This window comes from Artibeus jamaicensis, unplaced genomic scaffold, assembly GCF_021234435.1.
Source record: "Artibeus jamaicensis isolate MK-2021 breed Jamaican fruit bat unplaced genomic scaffold, CSHL_Jam_final contig_465, whole genome shotgun sequence".
In the NCBI taxonomy this organism is placed as follows: domain Eukaryota; kingdom Metazoa; phylum Chordata; class Mammalia; order Chiroptera; family Phyllostomidae; genus Artibeus; species Artibeus jamaicensis.
The window spans coordinates 2711245-2730107 of NW_026521843.1; the positions used below are offsets into that span (position 1 = coordinate 2711245).

The following is an 18863-nucleotide window of genomic DNA, read 5'->3' on the forward strand; positions in this document are numbered from 1 at the left end:
GCCTCCCGCACCCCACGTGAAAACGTGTCCCCACCTGCCTCGTCCCCTCTGCCACAAGGCGGCCTCAGTCTAGAAGCACAGGTGGGACGAGAGGGGCCCGCCTGCCAAGGAGTTCGTTTTACCGTGCTCCCCTGCTGCCCGCGCGCCCCCTCAGCGCCCGTGGCTCTCGTCTCCCTGCAGTTACGCTGACGTACTTGGAACTTGCCAGGGACCCAGGGAGTTTTCCACTCTGGGATACTTCTAAGTAGGCTGAGAATTCCTGATACTACCAAAAATGATGCAGTCTAAGATTATTACAACTACTTCAATTTAGCATGTTGGCCAGAAAAGGATTCAATTTCAGCCAGACTCCTTTCTTAGGGTCAGTGAGAAAGGAAGATTGTGACCACGGACACACCGACTGTGGCACCACAGCACACCAACGGTGTCGAGTCCTCCGCGCAGAGCGAGAACGGCAGCAGGCGAGGCTACGGTTATTTGGCTACGCAACTGAAATTCCTCTGACCGCTTTATAAAACTCACAGCAGTAAAATGTACCACCGAAACACTTTCTCCCATTAATCCCATTTCCGCTGAAATGTCAGTTTAGTTACGGCTGCTCAGGTCTCCCAGAATTCGAAAGCTGGCTCTTACATACCCAGCGTCATGAGAGGGTCAGCCAGAGGGTCAGCCGGGACGGCGGCGGCCCCGTCTCACGTCCAGTCTCTCCCTCAGAGGCACCCACTCGCTGCGAGTGCCCAGGGAGAGTGGGTCTGGCTCCGGGCCACACTCCATGGACAGAACGACCGGGCTCGGAGGGAAGGTTGTAAGACAGCTGGTAAAGGATGGCAAATGACGCAGAGGCTGAAGGACTAGCGGGACAGAGCAGCGGTTCTTTTCTAGCGAAGTTCAGTTTGCTTCTCACCCATGTGCTGCACTTTTGCACATGCGAGAACCAGACTGAGCCGTCCGCCAGACACACACACAGACCCACGGGGAGGACGGTCAATGACAGTGAGGTGGCGGTGTGGAAGAGCAGACCTCTCCAGAAAGCCCCAGGGCAGGACAACCCAGTTCCCGCAGCTCCGGGAGCCGGACGCCGGCTGCAGGGCCGGCACCTGCACCGAGGGGACTGACAAACTTGACGAGTCGGAAGTGAGACACACACCCATTACTTCCTTTTTTAAAGTCAAATGTGAGTGATTGCCACTGGTGAATAAAAACTCATGAGTCAGGATAGCATGCATGTTTTTATTTTTCCTAAGTCTATTTGAACACTTACTATCACAGCGGTAACTTCACGAACGGTACAAATGCAATACAGTGACATAAAGCTGCACCCGCCCGCCCGGACAGACATGGAGCATCGCCCCTGGAATCACTGACTACACGACACTGCAAGTTAGCAAACCCCGCCAGTGCTACAATGTCACCATATATGAATGTCAACACCACCCTTTCTCCTTGGCCGAGACACCGTCAAGGGCAGGCTAAAGGGACGCTTCACTGGAACGCTGACTCCAACCCCAAGGCACCCAACCCAAGGAGCAGCAACCCAGTGCAACGTCCAGCCAAGGAAATGATTTATTCAGCACATAAACAAAAATCCATGAAGCAAAAACATCACGACATCACACTAAATTCAGATAATCAACCCCCACAACCTCACCGTCTAAAATCTGACAGACGACACGCTGCCGGAATCAACTCCACGTAAACGGGCCCCACTGAGTCGGCAAGACTGCCTCGGTGCGTGGCGGCAGGGGGCACTCCCGGTCCCCAGAAAACCCACATGGGACCACCTCTGCCCTGTCGCCCTGGCTCTGTTGCAGGTCTTTTGACTTAAAGAAACGCCTCCCCTTCCCAGACCCTCCCATGTGACCTTCCTGGATCACATGCTGCTCCAGGAAGAGACGAGGCCGACCAGGGCGCCCTGGCAGGAGGCAGCAGTCTCGCCCCACCTGACTTGTCACTGGCCTTTCGCACGTCGTCACCTGCCCACTCTCACCCCACGGAGGTGCACTCGGCCTCGTGTTGCCCGAGTCCTCCCTGACCCTCCAGAGGAGGGCGTGGGGTCTTCTCCTCTCCCTGCCGGGCCTCGGAGGAACGGGGGGCACACAGTTCGGAGGGTCCCAGTGCGGACCAGGGCGGGTTCCCAGGCACCTGGCCGGTCTCTGGGCATCTGGGCCCAGTCCGGGACTCTGGAGCAGCACCCAGGTCGGGGGCAGTTCCGACTCACTCATCAATTTAAAAGCCTTCTTTATCCTATACTTTGTTATTAAAATTTAAAAACCCTGTGATGAGCAATTTGACTATCTATTTAGGGGAACCCTGGTTCTCAATTCGCTTTTAGTCTCTGGGCTACTCCATAACCTGCCAGTTCCTCAGGAGCAAAACTGGCATCCGCTCACCCAACACGGGGCCCCCTCGAACATCTGATGAGTGAGTGGTCCACACACAGGGTCTCCGGCTGCTCTTGTTCGGCCGATTAAACCTTCTGTGTGTAGTAAGACACGTGACCTATCTTCGCAGGCAGATCTCGTCTCACAGACTTCTACAGGGTACGTTCCAGCAGAAAGTGTAACGACAGTGAGTTTAAAGCTCCCGGTGCCGGAGAGCGTGGAGGCGGAAGGGCCCCAGCCTTCCCAACACCGTCCTCGCAGTGCGGTGCGCGTCCCTGTCACCACGGGGCCTTCTCGTCGGCTACTCGTGTGTGAATGACATGCAGAACGAGACACGCGAGGAAGGCCGGCTCCGTCACGGGCGCTAACACTGCTCTGCGGGCGTGCCGGCCTCAGAGGATGCTTTCTCTTTCTTCCCCGAAGCCCGTGCTCTCAGAGGGGGCCACCGCCAGGAGCTCGGAAGAGTCCTTGGACAGCCGGCTGTAACTGGAGCGCGGGCCTCGCTTGTGCGCCGCGCTCTTCAGGTTTTCGTTTTGAACGGCCGTCGAGCTGGAGCTGGAAGCGGGCCTCAGAATGACCTGCGGAGTCTCCCGGGTGCCGTCCCTGTCATCGAAGTGCTGGTGGGCTCGGTTGGCCGGCGCGCTGTTGTTGTTCAGGGTCACGGTGCTGGGTGTGCGGTTCAGGTTGTAGGCTTTCTGGCACGCGGGCCAATTCTCTTCGGGGCTGCTGGCGATCAAGCTGCACTCGGACGGGCTCTTCTTGTCTTCGGAGCAAATGGACATCCGAGCCATGATGGGGTCCGGCAGGCCGCTGAGGCTGTGGGGGACTCCCCGGGGCCCGCTGCGGCCGTCGTCTTCGAGCTCGATGAGGTTGGCCTTCTCCAGCTGGGGGTCGTCGGCGGCTTCGGAGTGGTTGGGGGAGCTCTCGCTGGACCGCACCCCGGAGTCGGAGGAGTCCTTCTTGTCCAGGAGGGCGTCCGTCAGGTACTCCTTCGCTTTGATGAAGGTTCTGATGGGCTCGGCGCTGTGCTCCGGGGACTTGGACGCGCGCTCGGCCTTCCCTTCCCCTCTCTTGTCTTTGTCGTCTCTGAGCAGCGGGGTGTTGTCAGACTCCTCCGTCCCAGACTCGTCCTCATCACTCGGGAGCTTCTGGTAGCGCAGTCCCCCGCCCTTGAGCTTCAAGTCCGTCTGGAAGAGACTTGACCTCTCGGAGGACTTCTTGCCCGGAAGGAGCTTACTGCCCGACTGATCGGACTTCTCGTCTTCTTCTGTGATCGGGTCCAGGGGCGAGGCGTCGTTGGTGGAAACCCCGGATGAGGAGTAATCCAGGACGTCCCCCCTCTTCATCAAAAACGGCTTCCTGCCGTCGTCTTGCTTCGGCTCACTGTCCTTCCCCTTTTCTGCTTCCAGGTTAGAGTGGATGGAGCCCCCCGAGGAACTCTGACCCATGTAATAGGCGCTGTGCGGGGAGGACCTGCCGCTGGCCGCCGTGGAGGCCGGGCCCCCTTCTAACTGCGCCATCTGAGCAATGTACTCCCTGTACGCGTCTCTGTACTCAGCCTGCACCTTGTCCGTGAGCTTTGAAATTTCAATGCTGGAATCCTGGGAATTGAGACTCGAAAGACTTGGGGTTCTGCGAGTTTGTGACTGTGAACAGAAAAAAAAAAGAGAAATCAAGTAAGCAAAAAACAAAACCAAACACATCAGCTTAGCAATTTCTAGTCTTTGACACACCAAATTCTTTTAAAAGAATTCTACCTGACACAGAACAAAAGCTGTGAACTACAGAAAACTGTACTGTAAATAAAGCGTTACGCAGATTTTAATAAAACTGGTTTAACGTTTAAATATAATTAAGGGTTGTATTAACAAATAATCCCAGCACCTGTTTTTATAACGCTACACTTCTAACTTTTGCTTAAGGGAAAAGCTGCCTCCACTGACCAAATGGGAAACCCCTGGGAAGGCAGACACCACAGTCGAGCCACGTCTGGAAAATGGAGGCTCGTGTCTCCAAAGCACGTTGAAAAGAACCTCTCTCTCCACTGTAACACTTCTGTCACATTTCAATTCAGAGTAAAAAAAAAAAAAAAAAGGATTTGAAGGAACAGAATGCAGAGTGCCACAGAAAAGGGAGACAATCATAGGAGCCAAACAGAAATTAAGGCCACGAGGCCAACAGCCAGGTCCTAGCAAAGAGAGACATGAAATCGTTTTAAAAGGTTGATTTCCAACATGAACTTCTCTGCTTAGAACTGCTTTTGATCCCAGAAAAGCTAACAAACGAGGAGTAAAAAGCAGAGATTCGGAAAAAGAGGGGAACGGAAGAAAAAACTTGAGGGGGCAGAAGAAATGGGCGGAGGCCGAGACTCAGGAGCGAGCGGAGCGTCCATCGGCAGGGAAGGGGGTCCTGGCCGGGGCAGGCCCGGACGACTCAGCCCAAACACCGACCCTCTGCTCCCAAAGGCCGGGTGCTGCCCCCCCACCCCAGGGCCCTGCAGGTCCAGACTGTTTCCATGCAGATGGAGACACCACCTGCCTCCTCACTCTCCAGGGCGGGTGCCCTCACGAGAGAGTCAGCGCAGCCGCGGACCTGGGCTCTGAAGGCTCTTCTGCCAAGTCGGGCGTTAAAAAACTTGGGAAACCCATCATTTCCACTAAATTTTGTTTTGCTTTGGAAAATACTGTCATTTTTCATAAAAATGTTAATAATAGGCTTATTTTAAATAAGTGAATGTTTTAGAAGTGTCTCCATTTGTATTTCTAATATAATAAACATTGACAGATAAAATTTACATGAACAAAAGCTCCTAAGGGTCTCCAATAATTTTTAAGAGTGTAAAAGGATCCGAAGTTTTCTTTTTCAGACAGAAGTTTGAGAACTGCTGCATCAGGAGGAAGGCTGTGAGTCTCCGGGTCACGGTGGGACACGCCAGGTGTGGAGTGACAGAGGAAGGTGTGCGAATCCCAGTGGAGAAAAGGGACCCACCGCCTTGAGACCCAGAAAAGGGGGCGGGTGTGGGTCCATCACAATGTGAAATCAGGGGGTTTTTTCATCTTTGTCAACACCCAGCCACAGAATGGTTTCCCAACTTATTCCAAGAAATAAGGCGGATAGTATTTAGGAAAAGACAATGACAACGGGGAAAAACATTTTTACTCCCAAACTAAACAAACGCCCTTAAAAATGGCAGACCCACCAAGTCGAGTTTCCCAAACATCGCTCCCTCTCAGCGGTTTGTCTGTAGCTACTCTCCCTTGTCTTCCTCCCTCACGTGTCTTCACGCCCCTGCTGTTTCTCTGGTTCCCACCCCCACTTGTCCCCCTGGCCCCGCCCACTCTCCTGGCCCCGCCCACCCACTTCTGAGAACACTCCAGGACCGAGCAGGCACATCTGCACGTAGGTGATGCAGAGGAAGCGAATACCCACGAGGAGCATCTGTCCCACGAGAAAGCGAACTGACGCTCCTAGGAGAGCACGCGCAGGCTTTCCAGGGCAGGTGTGTTCCGACCAGCAGCCAGTGAGCGTGCCAGGGCACGAGCCGCGCCCCGTCTCTGAAGCAGTCTTGGGTCCCTGCACAGCTCCCGGAGAGCGCAGTTTCCCAGTGACCTGACCTGCGCCCGCACGCGGCGCTGACCAACCGAGCACCGCCCCATCCTCAGGGACAGGGAAGGCTGTGGCGTGCACGCACCTGCCAACTGAGGTTGCTGTGACGCGGGGCGCCCTCGTCCAGGCCGAGCGTGTTCAGCTCCTCGAAGCTGAAGTTGAGCGTGTACGGCGCCTGACCGGCTAGCTCGGTGTGCGGCAGCTCGCTGTGTGGGGCGCGCCGGGTGGCGTCGCCCGGGGGTGCGGGGCCACTGTTCTCACTGAGCAGCCGCGGGTCTTCCGAGGCCAGCTGGGTTTCTGCGCTTCTCATCTCCAGCACCTTCGAGAGGAGAGAAACCACTTCCAGCCACACTGCCCAGTCACATTTGAGAAACTTCAGAGATTATTTTAAATTAGAACAGTATAAAGTTATGACAATGGCCATGAGAAAGCATACTTCCCATAAGTGAACGTCTACTCTGCTCATCCTTCATTTTAATACTAAAAGAAGTAACGGCAATGATCATATTTCCACTATACTCTACTTTGACAATTACTCTCTTATTTTAGCTTAAAATTTAACTTAAGAACAAAACCAAAGCCCCAGGGGTGCCAGAGAAAGCCAGGGCGGGGCAGCAGCAGCAGCAGAAGCAGGCTGAGGACCAGAGACCTGGGCTAGAGCTGGGCGCAGTCTAGAAATGACGCGGACCGGGCGCTGCAGCCAGGGGTAGCGGCGGAGGGGGCGAGGGGGGCGGGGTGTCCCATGGACAGAAACTCAAGGGGAAACCACAGGGTCCGTGGTGTGAGGCTGGTTCAGCTGCTCGGGTGGATTCCTGGAGGCAGCGGGGAGTGGGCGGTGGTCAAGGAGGAGCCTGACCCCGCACGAGGGGGGGCAGACACGGAGCAGCGGTTCCTGCTACACTGGCCTGACAGGGCTCCTGCCGTAACCGGGCAATGCAGGCCAGACACCAAGGCCCAGGCCTAGAGGCTCCGAGGAGCCGGACTGGAGGCAGGTCAAGGACAGAGTCTTTGTCAGTGAAGCAGGGAGAATGAGCAGGGGCCTCTTTCCCACATTTCAAAGTGAAATGCCCAAAGGCCAAGGTCACCACTTGCTGCTCTGGACGCTCTGCCTAACAGAACCCACAGGCCTGGGCAGAGGTGTGAGATGCCATTTTCTCACGCTTTTTAAAAACACAGAAACATTTCCGTTTAGACCAACACTCACTGGCACTTGTTTCACACAATGTTGTAAATACAAAGTCTCTTACTGCGCTTCTAAAGAGATGCCAGTCTCCAAAATTCATGTTCATTTCTTTCTTCAGTTCATCAATGTTACACTGAGCTAACACACGGCCATTTATGTTCGCCTGAATAAAACAAAGAAACAGAAGAAATGTGACGTATTCTAATTACAAGTGATTTAAAGGTACGTTTATAAACGCAGCGTCAAGAGAATCATTGGAGCCTAGAAGACCTGACCCAAAGAAGTCATCGCCCCACTTAGCGATGGAACAACCAGGCTGAATGGTGACAGCGTGAGCCACTTCGTGCCTCCCCAAGGGTCTTAAGCACCCAAGTAAAACAAGCCACCACCCATCAGGGACAGACTCAAGAGCCGACCTCCCAACTGTTTCCGAAACCACCGGGCAGGACTGTTAGCTCCTCCCCTAGTCTGGCGAGTGCGGGCCAGCTGCTGGGCAGGACCAAGCTGTCTATCTGTGTGGGCCCTTGACAGAGGCCTATAGGAGCAGCTGCTGTCAGACACCCCCCCCCCGGCCCCACCATCCGTCAGCCACAGCAGACGACGTCAGATGTATAGAATGCCCGCCCACTCGTCTCCGAGCCCCCTGAATTCACAGACGTGACTGCATCATGACCAGATCTCTGTGACTCCAGCTTCCCCCAAATAAGAAACGATGAAATCTTCCTTATGGACAGCAGGCAGCTTACTGATTTTCAAAATGCGAGCCCTGCTTTGGCTCGTGGCTGCCTGCATCCAGAACTGGAGAAAAGTGTGTGCGAAGCAGGCCCAGCCCCGGCGCCTGTGGCAGGACCACAGCCCACAGCAGCAAGCAGCCAGCTGCCCGCGAGATGCGAAAAGCCATGGCCTGCGGCGAAGCGCCGAGGGGGGACCCCCTGATGGAACAAAGCCACCACCCAGGGCTCCCACTAGGACCCGGCTCGGTCCTGACGCTGGCCCCGCTGCCGAGAGCTGGACCTCCGGTCTGCACCTGCGAGGGGCAGAGCTCGAGGCTTCTGCAAACGGGTCGGAACCGGGTCTGCGAGGACAGGGACGCCATGTGAGAGTCCTCGGACTGAACAGGGGGAGTGAGTAGGGCGGACCCGTGTCTGCTCCCGGCTCTTCTAAGGTGGCGTCCTTTACTGTGGGGAGACCCTGGGGGCTCGTCACTGGGGCTCTACTTCACTGCGCTTCCCCGACAGGCGGAGGGTAATGCGGTGGAAGGAACCACTCAGCCAGGCAGCCGCTCAGTCCACCTCGCCCGCCTCTGAAGCCCCGGCGTCACTCTCCCACCCGAGGCAGCGCTGGAGTCACAAGAGTCCCATCGAGGACGCAGGAGGCCTCCTCGCACGTCTTATCCTTGCAAACCCAAACCCGTGAGCCTCTGCCACATGGGACGTGACCAGCAGTCCTGAGGGACAGGAAAATGCCAATCTGGGGGAGATGAAGCCAGTGTGGCTCACTGGGGTGGTGCTTAAGTCAAAAACACCACCAAAAGGAAAGGAAATAGAGCATTTGAAATAGACAGAAACAGAACTGTCTGTCTGAAGGGAAACGTGAGAGCTCGGCAGCCCCCAGCAGGGCGCTTCCTCCTCTGTCAGGTCCCCGTCCAGCAACGTGGTAACGCAGCCGCTGGGTTCTCTTCATCCGCAAGCACAGGGGGGGCACCAGGGCGGTCCAGGGTGCAGGTCAGAGCCTGGCCCGGCTGCATCCACAGGGCTGCGGGGGGGGGGGGGGGGGGGCAGGTCCGGGAGCACGCACCTTCCTGATGGTGGCGCAGTACTGCGGCAGCAGGCTCGGCTCCAGCCCCTCTATCTGCTTCAGCTTCTCGCACACCGCGTCCACCGTCATGGAGCTCAGCAGCGCCATTCCTGAGGCGGGGCCCGGCCCCTGCAACAGCCATGGGGACACACGTCAGACACATGCAGCCAGGTGGGCACGACACTCCAGAAGTGGTGCGGTGGTGTGCTCTGACCACAGCGCAAACTTCAACGGGGGCAGTGCGGGGACAGGGCACTGCCGCACCTGTCGAGCGGCTCGCAGCACGGCAGACGTGCGGCCTGCTCGGGAGCGCGCCTCGAGGAGTCAGGCCGTTCCACGGACCGAGCCCGGCCTCCGGAGGGAAGGGGCAGCCTCCGAAACAGAAGGACTTACATGGAAGTAAATTCCACCCAACAAAATTTTGTCTCATTCAAAAGAAAAGTCGAAATGACTAATAACTCCAGCACTGACTTAGAAGAAACCCCTCCGACCGTGGTGGCCCACCAGAGAAGTGTCCGCCCGCAGTCAGGCGACACGTCCTGCATCACAGGGACGCCCACTGGGGTCTAGATGGGTCGCCTTTGTCTTCCAAGTCACAGACCGAGGACCTGGCTAAGGCAGTTCTGGACCAGAACCCTAACACACCTTAACTTCCTATGTTCCTTGCTCTATTTTTGAAAGTTTATGGAAGCAATAGCCACGATAAAGAGAACCAACCAACAAGAATAGAGGATGAAGACAATTTTCTAAATGATCTATCCTGTTTATCATTCAATCTAACTTTAAAATGATCAAACGTATCCTGTCCTCAAGGCTCTGTAAATCTGTATTTCCCATTGCCTCTTTCATTACCACCAGGACAAAGGTAGACGGTAACACAGCCCAAACTACCTGTCATCGAACACTGTCGGACAATCGTTAAAACTTACTTGTCATGTAAAAGTGTAACACATCACTCTATTATAAACTGATAAACCTACACACTTAGAGTATGTGCACAGCATCTCTCGATATTGCAGGTAAATGCAGTTCGAGCCAGGGCATGAGGCCAGGGCATGAGACCAGGGCACGAGCCAGGTGGGGCAGTGACTCTGTGAGAGGCAGGGGGTCTCAGCAAGCTGACAAGTATGAGACAGGCCCATAGAAGTTTGGAAATGAATGACCTGGAGCACATCGTACCAAACACATTTACTCAGTTTGTTTTACTAAACACATTTAAAATACACTGTGTGTTACATAGTCCAGGGTTAAATTCCTTCAAAAATACTAACAGCAAAACACTGGTGTTTCAACGATTTGGTCTTCACATCTATACACAACTCTACTTTCAGCCTGGACACACAGAGCCAGCATTCACTGTGATTATGCACCACGCGCTCGGAAAATGTAAGACGCTCCCTCCACATTCCTAGACCCACTGGGGCCACACTGGTTAACAGTGCCATGTAAGGAAGTTCCAGACGCCGGACCTCACACTCAGTCTGCACACTCTGCTGTGCACTCATCCCTGAGGCCCAGTCTCCGTCCATCGCCACGGATATGACCCCTTTACTCTCGGTCCCCTCCCCCCACCCACCGGTGACCACCATTCTGGTGTCTGTGTTGCTTAGTTTGCTTGTTGTTCTTTAACTGTACCCCACACATGAGTGATACCACAGGGCTCTGTCCTTTTCCACCCGACTTAGTTCATAAGCACAACACTCTCCAAATCCACCCATGCTGAACCAGGTGGGAACTTTTCACCATTCTGGCCGAGTGGTGTTCCACGTAGGCATGTGCCACTCCCTTACCCAACCATCCACCGGAGGGCACTCAGGTAGCTTCCACGTCTCAGCCACCGTGAATGATGCTGCAATGAACACAAAGGTGCGTATGCCTTTACAAGTCAGAGTTCCCAAAAACTTCAGGTGGATACCCAGAAGAGGAATTGCCGGGTCGTATGGTAGTTCTGTTCTTAAATCTGCAAGGCGCCTCCACACTGTGTCCCGCGGTGGCCGTACCAGTTCCCTCTCCCACCAGCAGGGCACGAGGGGTCCTCCCTCTCCAGCTCTTGCGGCGACCCGTCATGTTGGTGACAGCCCTTCTCTTCCAACAGGGGCGAGGTGGCATCCCATTGTGGTCCTGGTCTGCACCCCCTTGTAACTAGTGACACTGCGCACCTCCTCATGTATCCGCTGGCTGCATGTCTTCCTTGTTGACCTATCTACTTAGGTCCTCTGCCCATTTTTTAATCGGATTTTTTTTTGTTGTCCAATTGTGTGAGTTCTTTATATATGCTGGATATTAGGCCTTTATCAAAGGTGTAATTTGCAAATCTCCCATTTGGTTGGTTGCCTTCTTGTTTTGTTTTTTTGCTGTACAGAAGCTTCTTATTATTTATTTGCAGAGTTCAGCTTTTTATTGACTGTGTTACCAAAGAGGGTCAGTCAGAAAGACTGAAGTCCTTTCTTTGCTTCCCGTCCTCTTCCCCAGCTGGGGCATTAGGTAAATGCCTCCGTGGCGGCAGGGGCAGGCCTCCTGCCGGTGCAGCACCGGCTGCCAGGGCAGGTCCACCAGCCTCTACACTGCGGACAACGCTCCCCGTGCTGACCGCTGACAGCCTTCGCCAACCAGCCTGGCCAGAATGGGTCAACATTTACGGCAGCAGCTTAAATGCGGGCATGGATCTTAGCCTCTGTCACCGCCACCTCATTGGCGTGAAGGACAAGGGCGGAGTTTAGTCAGAAGCGGTCCCATTCATTTACTCTTTTACCTCTCTTGCCTGCGGGGTCAAGTTCACAAAGAGCTCACTCAGACCAAGGCCCGTAAGTTTGGCACCTACGTTTCCGCCCACGTAGTCAGTGTTTCCGGCCCCACAGTCCAGCCTGTGACCCACCGTGTGCCGGCCCGGTGCGTGGTGTCGGCAGTCCCGCCTCATCCGCCAGCGTGGGGCTGCCCAGTGCTCTCCACCACCTACTGAGGAGGCTCTCCTTTCTCTGTTGCAGGTTCTGGCTTCTTCGTTGAAAACTGGTTGCCTGTCCACGTGTGGGCTTACTTCTGGGCTCTCAATTCTGTTGTGTTTCCCTGTTGTTTTGATCACTGTAGCTTTTGCAGAATGGCTTGAAGTCAAGGTTTGTTCTTCTTTCTCGGGGCTTCATGGCTATTCAGGGTCTTCTGTGGTTCCACAGATTGGAAGGTTTTCGGTTCTGCTGCTGTGGAAAGGGCCGTGGGGATTTAGTCGAGCGACGCACTGCACCTGCACGTGGCTGTAAGTAAGGCAGCCACCTGGCCCACGCGGATTCTTCCAATCCACGAACACGGCAGCTTCCTCCTTCCGTGCACCTCCCCCAGTTTCTCCCAACAGCACACGGTGGTCAGTGCGCAGGTCCTCCACCCCCTTAGCAAGTGCATTCCTCGGTACTCGACCCTGGTTGCCGCCCTTGCAAACGGGACTGTTTTCTCCACTTCTTTTTCTAAACTTCACGGTTGGTAAACAGACGTGACAGATCTCTGTGTATTGGTTCTGACCCCTGCAATTTCTAGTATCTGTGTGCTGCTTCTGAAAGTCCGTCGGCGAAGTCTTTACAGTTCTTCTCTACGGAATCACATCATCTGCAAACAGTGGAGGTTTTAGTGCCTCCTTCCTTCCTTGTTCAGACACCTTTCCTTTCCTTCCCTCACCGGACCGCTCTGGCTGGGACTCCAGCCTCAGGCTGACCAGTGGCAAGCGCGGGCCTCCTGTGTTGCCCCTTATAGCAGAGGAAAGGCGCTCAGCCTTCCCCCTGGGTGTGGAGTCAGCTGAGATCCCGTCAAAGATGGCCTTCATTCTGTTCAGGCACTTTCCTTCTAACCCACCTGACTGACTGTTTCCAGCATGCATGGGTGGCGCATCTTACCGGACGCTTTTCTCTGTCTATCGTCACGATCACAGACGTTTAGCTTTACTCCATCAACATGGTGCATGGCACTAACTGATCTGCACCCACGCCATCCTTGTGCCCCTGGAACAAGCCCCACCTGACCACTACCCTTGGCTGGTGGTTTCCCTCTCGGTGTCGGGACTGTTCCATTCTGTTCTCTCCTGGCTTGTGAGGTTTCTGCAGAAAAATCTGAGGATACTCTGACGGGGTTGCCTTTGTAGGGAACAGTCTCTTTTTCCCTGGCTGCCTTGGGAATTGTTTACTCGCTATTAACTTCTGATAGTTTTAAGGTAATGCGCCATGAAGGTGAGCTCCCCGTGCTGAGGTATCAGGCGTTGTCAGCTTTTCGGCTTCAGGGCTCCAGCTTCTTCTAATCATGAGGACGTGGCAGCTAAGCTCATCTAAAGGAATGGGCCACAAAACAGCTGACCAGCATCCTCCGAAAGTACTAAGGAAGGTCCTGGGAGACAAGGGAAGACCGAGGCATTGCCACAGATTAGGGAACTCTGAGGAGAGACGACAAAACACTACGGAATTGGGGACCGGACGAGAAAAGGGGCATTAGTGGGAAAATGGTGAACTTCGAATAAAATGTGTAGGGTAGTTACAGGATTGTATTAGATTTATCATCTGCTACTGAAAGTACACGATTTAAGAAAGATGTTAACATTAAGGGAACACTATTTTTGTGCCTTTTCTTTACGTCTAAAATTATTTTAGAGTAAAAAGGGTTTTTTTTAAATCACACAAGAACTCCATTTCCAATAGTGCTCAGGGGGCAAGTACAGCAGCCACGAAGCAGAGGGGCGTGTGAAACGTTAGGCGTGTGTCTTGCACGGAGAGTCTGCCTGAGAAGTCAGTCAAAGAGACTTTCTTTCAAACAAAAACCTCCACATAGTTTAACTTTCGCAACCCCTTTTAAAACTTACGTTTTATCAATCACTTTAAAACACATTCTCCCCGTCACTGAGGACGGTGTCAGAACCGCGCCATCTCTGAACGGCCCTACGAGCCCCGCGGGCCGAGGAGGCTGCACGCCGGGGCCCCGCTACTCCCTCGGAGCTGCGGCCGATCCAACTGGCGCTTGGGAGCTAGCTTTTTCGAGTAAACGGTAAATTACCGATAAATTAAAATGTAACAATATGCTTCTTTGAATAAAGGAGAAATGGTCATAACCCGCCAGGTCTTTTCTGAAATAACCATAGATACTTATTTTGGTACCAAATGAAAGTAACCAAAATAATGAATTTGGGGACGGAATCTCATAAAAGGAAGAGAAAGAGTACAGAAGTGACAGGAAAAAGCACATGCAGTGATTCAACAGGTAAATACTTGGACATAGAACAGTGATACTTTCAAGTTTATCGTGCATTCTTATTTGAAAATTACTTGTTACAAGTCAGGAACGGATGATTTCAGCATAAACCAGAACTGACTTTCGAAAAATTTTTTCACACACAGAATTGAATGCAGAAGATGTTAGTTTGTTTAAACTGCTAAATATAAATTCCAAAATGCATACAAATCAAAATTTCTCCAGGCAAAAGTAAAGCTAACAAAACAGGCTAAAATGACCTCGATGTGACAATATAACTTTATATTGTGAGTAGATTAAAACTATACTCTGAAGCACCATCTTTGGTAAATGTATGAAACGAGCTCAGAACTAACGAGCCAGCGACGCGGGCCATGCGGAGGCTGCAGGCGGCCAAAGCCGAGGGGGTGAGCGCACACTTTTCCACACAGACTCCGCACAGCCGGTGCCAAGAAGCTGCCGACGCATCCAGTGACTTCGCTGAACGTCTCTGTACCTGTCTCTGCGTGTCAAACCCAGAGTCACTCGGCTTTAAAAAAGGAATAAAACAGAATGAAGGACACGAGCTTCCAGGAAAACGTCAAACACGAGTGCACACAGCAGACACACGCAGCGTTTTGTCGTGCTCCCGTCTCCCCGGAACTCTGAGCCAGCCACCTCCGCTGCAGCACCAAGCGAGGTCTCACCAGCGCATGCATGGACACTTTAATGCTGCACTCTCCGAATTTACACTCCGCTAAAGGAATCAATCACTGCCATGCGCTCAACAAGAAAGCCTGGTAAATGAAATTCATTATGAAAAGTCAATAATCCTACCACATACGAATTTACAGTTCATTGTTAAACATTCTGACTTAAAATCACAATGATGTAATGCAGACCAATTTAATGAGATTTAATACTTGGAATTATCACGATCACTCCAAAAAACAAAACACTCTCTAGCTACACTACAGTTAACATTCAAAACACACACTTGAAATCTGCTGTTTGTTCCATGAGGCGGGAGGTCCACACATGCACTGAAAAAAGGCCTTTACAAAGAGAGGCAGTGGGAGCCTCGCGGTCCAGCGGGCGGAGAGTTCCAGAAACTCTCTCACTCACAGCAGACACAGTGGCGGGACTGGCGTTCCTCACCTACGGGAAACACTCTTACAGCAGCTCAAACGACCGACCGAGAGACGACCCACAGCACTGACCGGCCACTGCGCGGCGCTGCGTCCGCAGAAGGAAGCGAGTGCCCTGCAGGCCGGGTGGGAAGCTCCCTGCCCTGCCCAGTAACCTGTCTCCTAGTTCACCCGTCAGCCTGTGGCAGGGGGGCTCTCTGGAGAGATCCCGTGCGTAAGGGTGGGGGCTAGAAAAAGCATGGGCAGAGGAGTGCTAAGAAAGGTACAGTTTACTTCAAAAGACCTCACACACAAAAGAAGGCTATTGTTGACCTGGCTGGACAATGTGCCTTACTCTTCAGATACCTGAGAAATAAGATTAGGTCAAAGTTGACAGATGAGGCATAATGTCACATTTTAAGGGCAATGCTTTAAAAAATAAAAGCATTAAACAACAGTAATGAATATGATTTTGTTATTTTTTAACTATGCTCTTGGATTTCAACACTGTCATTACTACAATATCGTATTTCTGCGAAAACTGCTCAGTCCACTTACTTGTGGTTTCCTCACTGTTTGGGAACAAGGCTGCTTCGAGCCCAAGTCTGGCACACAGACTTCCACTCGGAAGCGAGCACAGTTCCCCACCATGTCCTGACCGAAGACACAAGCTGGCCCCCCCAGACTGAGAGAGAAGAAAAACGTACTTCTTGGGCCTCCGGGAGATGCTGCTGGGAGCTGGCGGGGAGGCCCCCCCCAATCCCGCCCCCCAAGCGACGCCGGCCCGTGCCTTACCCGTGGCGTCTTTAACCTCCTTGTCCAAGTCCGCTCCTGGACAACGAGAGACAGCTTAGCAGCGACCAGTGTTCATGTGCAGGCAGGTAGCAAGTTCGAAACCAGGGGTGGAAACGAGCATCACCTACAGCTGAGCCCCCTCCTTCCTCTGTTCACGTGGTCACTCTGTGGACTTTCTAATCATTTAATGAAAACCAAGGCCTCCATTCTTAGTACCTTTATTAATTAACTCAGTAATTCCCATAAATCTCTAAAAATACTGGCCCAATAGAAACGGAGACAAGGTTTTAACCCTGCCTCTGCAACTCTGAAGTTCCTCCCAGTTAAGCTCTGAGCCGCCTATTTCCACGCCTTTTCTCTCGGTCAGGTGTAAGAGTGACCTGAACAGACACACTCACTGTCTGGGGAGTCGAGTCGCCCTGGGGCTGAGCAGGCCGAGCTACGGTGAGCGCTGCTCCCCGGCAGCCTTCCGATGCACGCCCCCCACCCCCAGGCGGGGCTTCGTCAGCTCCATTCACTGCTGCCCCCACCACGATGGCACCTGCCGGACACTCAGACATTGGCTGGACTGGGGACCGCCACACAGGCACTGGCAGTACATGCCAATCGACGAGCAAGTTGACAGAAGGCCACGGAAAGGTCCCGCCCCCCCTTCTGCTGGAAGAATGCTTCTTGGCGAACCACGGACACAGCCGTGAGCAGCCCTAAGCCAACGTGGACGCCCACTTGTGAGGGCAAGTCTTTGAAGTCGGGAGCCAAGTGCCCCCAAGAGGGCCGGGCTGGAGACGGGCCCTGCACGATGGGACCTTCCTGTCTCAGCCCCCGAATGGGCCCAATGCGGTGCCCCCCGCCCAGCTGACCTGGACGAGAAGAAGCGCCCGGGGAGCCCCCCTGGAGAGTTCTCACAGCAGGCCAACGTTCGGGGCGCACAGAGAGCCAAGCGTCCTGATGGCTCCGAGAAAACAAACCAAACGAGGCCTTCTCAGCCAGGGGAGCACGAGCAGGTGAAAGGCTGAGTTCGCCTAAACTGACGGGGTATTTGCACTGAGACAGAGGTTTTTAAACTCGAAGAGGTTTTAGTTTCTCACCTTTAAAGCTCCACACGAGAATCTGGCCCTGGGGGCGGTGGTACTAAAATTCGTCAGTGCTCACCGCGAGCTACAGCTGAGCACCCCTTACACGAGGCCTAGGAGGCAAGCCTGCTTTTCCCAGCACAGGAAGCTGCACATCAGAGGGGTCAGCAGTCTGCCCCAGCAACGAGCTGGCCAGCAGGGTCACGTAACTCAAAGGACCAGACCCCGGGCTCAGTCACATCCAGTGTCAACAGGACAGCATGGCCCGGGGCAGGGGTGGAGAGCAGCGGAGCGCGGCCCTCGGCTTCCCCCACGCCTGGCGCACCCCACTGTGTGGCTCAGGCAGCCTCGCAGACTGGGCCTCCGCCCCAGGGACCAGGGTCCTCAGAGAGTCCTCGAGAAGACAGCCATGTCTAAGGCAGGGCCAGGGCTCTCTTTTTACTGGTTTTATAAACTGGAGTTGTGGTTAAGATTCCATTTCTAAAAGGCTTCCCTGCTTTGAAAGCGGGGAAACATGCTCCCCTCCGGCCCCCGTGTCCTAGGGAACAGGAGCCCCCGTGTCCTAGGGAACAGGCCGCCGTACTTTCTCCCGGTTCTGTAAGATCCGGCACATATTCTCTCTACAGAGAAAACAGAGGCCAGCGCAGAGGCTTACATTCTACTTCATCACCTTCGCCATCCACAGTTGGACAGTTCTGGACTCATCTGGTAGGTCTGGGCTGGCCTTCCCTAGACACAACCGTCACAGTGGTCCTTAGTGTGAGAAAACCCAACGATTTTCACAAGGACGCACTTGATAAAGGCGTGTCGGAAATGCCTCGCGGTACAAAAGTTGGGACCACCCATGCTAAGAAGTTCACAGTTGGTTAATGCTTTATGGTCTGGCTTTTTTGCTGTGTTTTTACATATTTTTTTAACTTGTTATTCTGTGTCTATGATGACAATTTTTCAAAAAATGTTTGTGCACGTCCTGACTCACCCACAAGCAGCTCTTGTCAAGTGTCGCATTTAAGGGACAGTAAATGAACAGAGAGGGGCTCAGTCTGCAGCTCTGTTACCCCGAAAACGGAGGCAACTCTCTGCAACAGGACTGGGAAGTGCTATGGGCAGGAAGGTGAAGTAACGTTTACAGTAACTACGTCTGTGTTGGCTCGGAGCCGTCAAGAACCCAGACAATGCCCCACAGACAGATGCTCCTTCACGTTTCCACCACTGCTTTGACTTGGGCTTTGAACTAAGTGTCTACTTTTACTAGGCTTCTACAAAACAAATTTTACAGGCTTCTGTCATTGTTAATTTCTCAAAAGCAAAGAAAGCTCCGCAAGTATCTATTATTCACTAAGCAGACCACAAAATTATCTTTTTAATGCTACAAGAAAGCAAATAGCATGGTTATTCTACTAAACAAAGGCGCTAATATATTTAGAACATCTTTGCTCTTTGTTACTGGGCTTCTAACCACATCTCCAGAAGCGCATTCCTTCTCCTTCCCCCGGAACTCATTTCAACCTGCCGATGCTCCCTGGTGGGGCCCTGAGGGCCCAGGGAGCCACCTATTAACCCCGTGTGTTTATTCCCACTCTTCAGCATGGGAATGAGCACCGTTTTGGCACGTCTGTGACGCTGGACTATCACACTCCTCGGTGTCTGATGTCCACCAGAGGTGTGCCGAGGGGTGTTCGCTCAGAGAACTGCACTGCACATGTGC

At 53.4% G+C, this 18863-nt stretch overlaps 1 protein-coding gene across 11 annotated transcripts in view; it reads right to left on the minus strand.

The window, feature by feature from the left end:
- Window positions 1-1216: 1216 nt before the first annotated feature.
- KIDINS220 (kinase D interacting substrate 220) overlaps window positions 1217-18863 on the minus strand; it is a 76474-nt gene continuing 58827 nt past the window's right edge. For 9 of the 11 annotated variants that reach the window (XM_053666868.1, XM_053666865.1, XM_053666862.1 and 6 more), the window contains 4 exons: window positions 8968-9096; window positions 7235-7333; window positions 6073-6306; window positions 1217-4027 (listed from right to left, as the gene is read on the minus strand). In XM_053666868.1, coding sequence (XP_053522843.1) covers window positions 2774-4027; window positions 6073-6306; window positions 7235-7333; window positions 8968-9096 — 1716 coding nt within the window. In that variant the 3' untranslated portion in view covers window positions 1217-2773. Of the gene's footprint in view, window positions 4028-6072; window positions 6307-7234; window positions 7334-8967; window positions 9097-14677; window positions 14711-16082; window positions 16119-18863 lie in introns of all 11 variants that reach the window. The other 2 variants (XM_053666858.1, XM_053666859.1) reach the window with 2 other exon arrangements.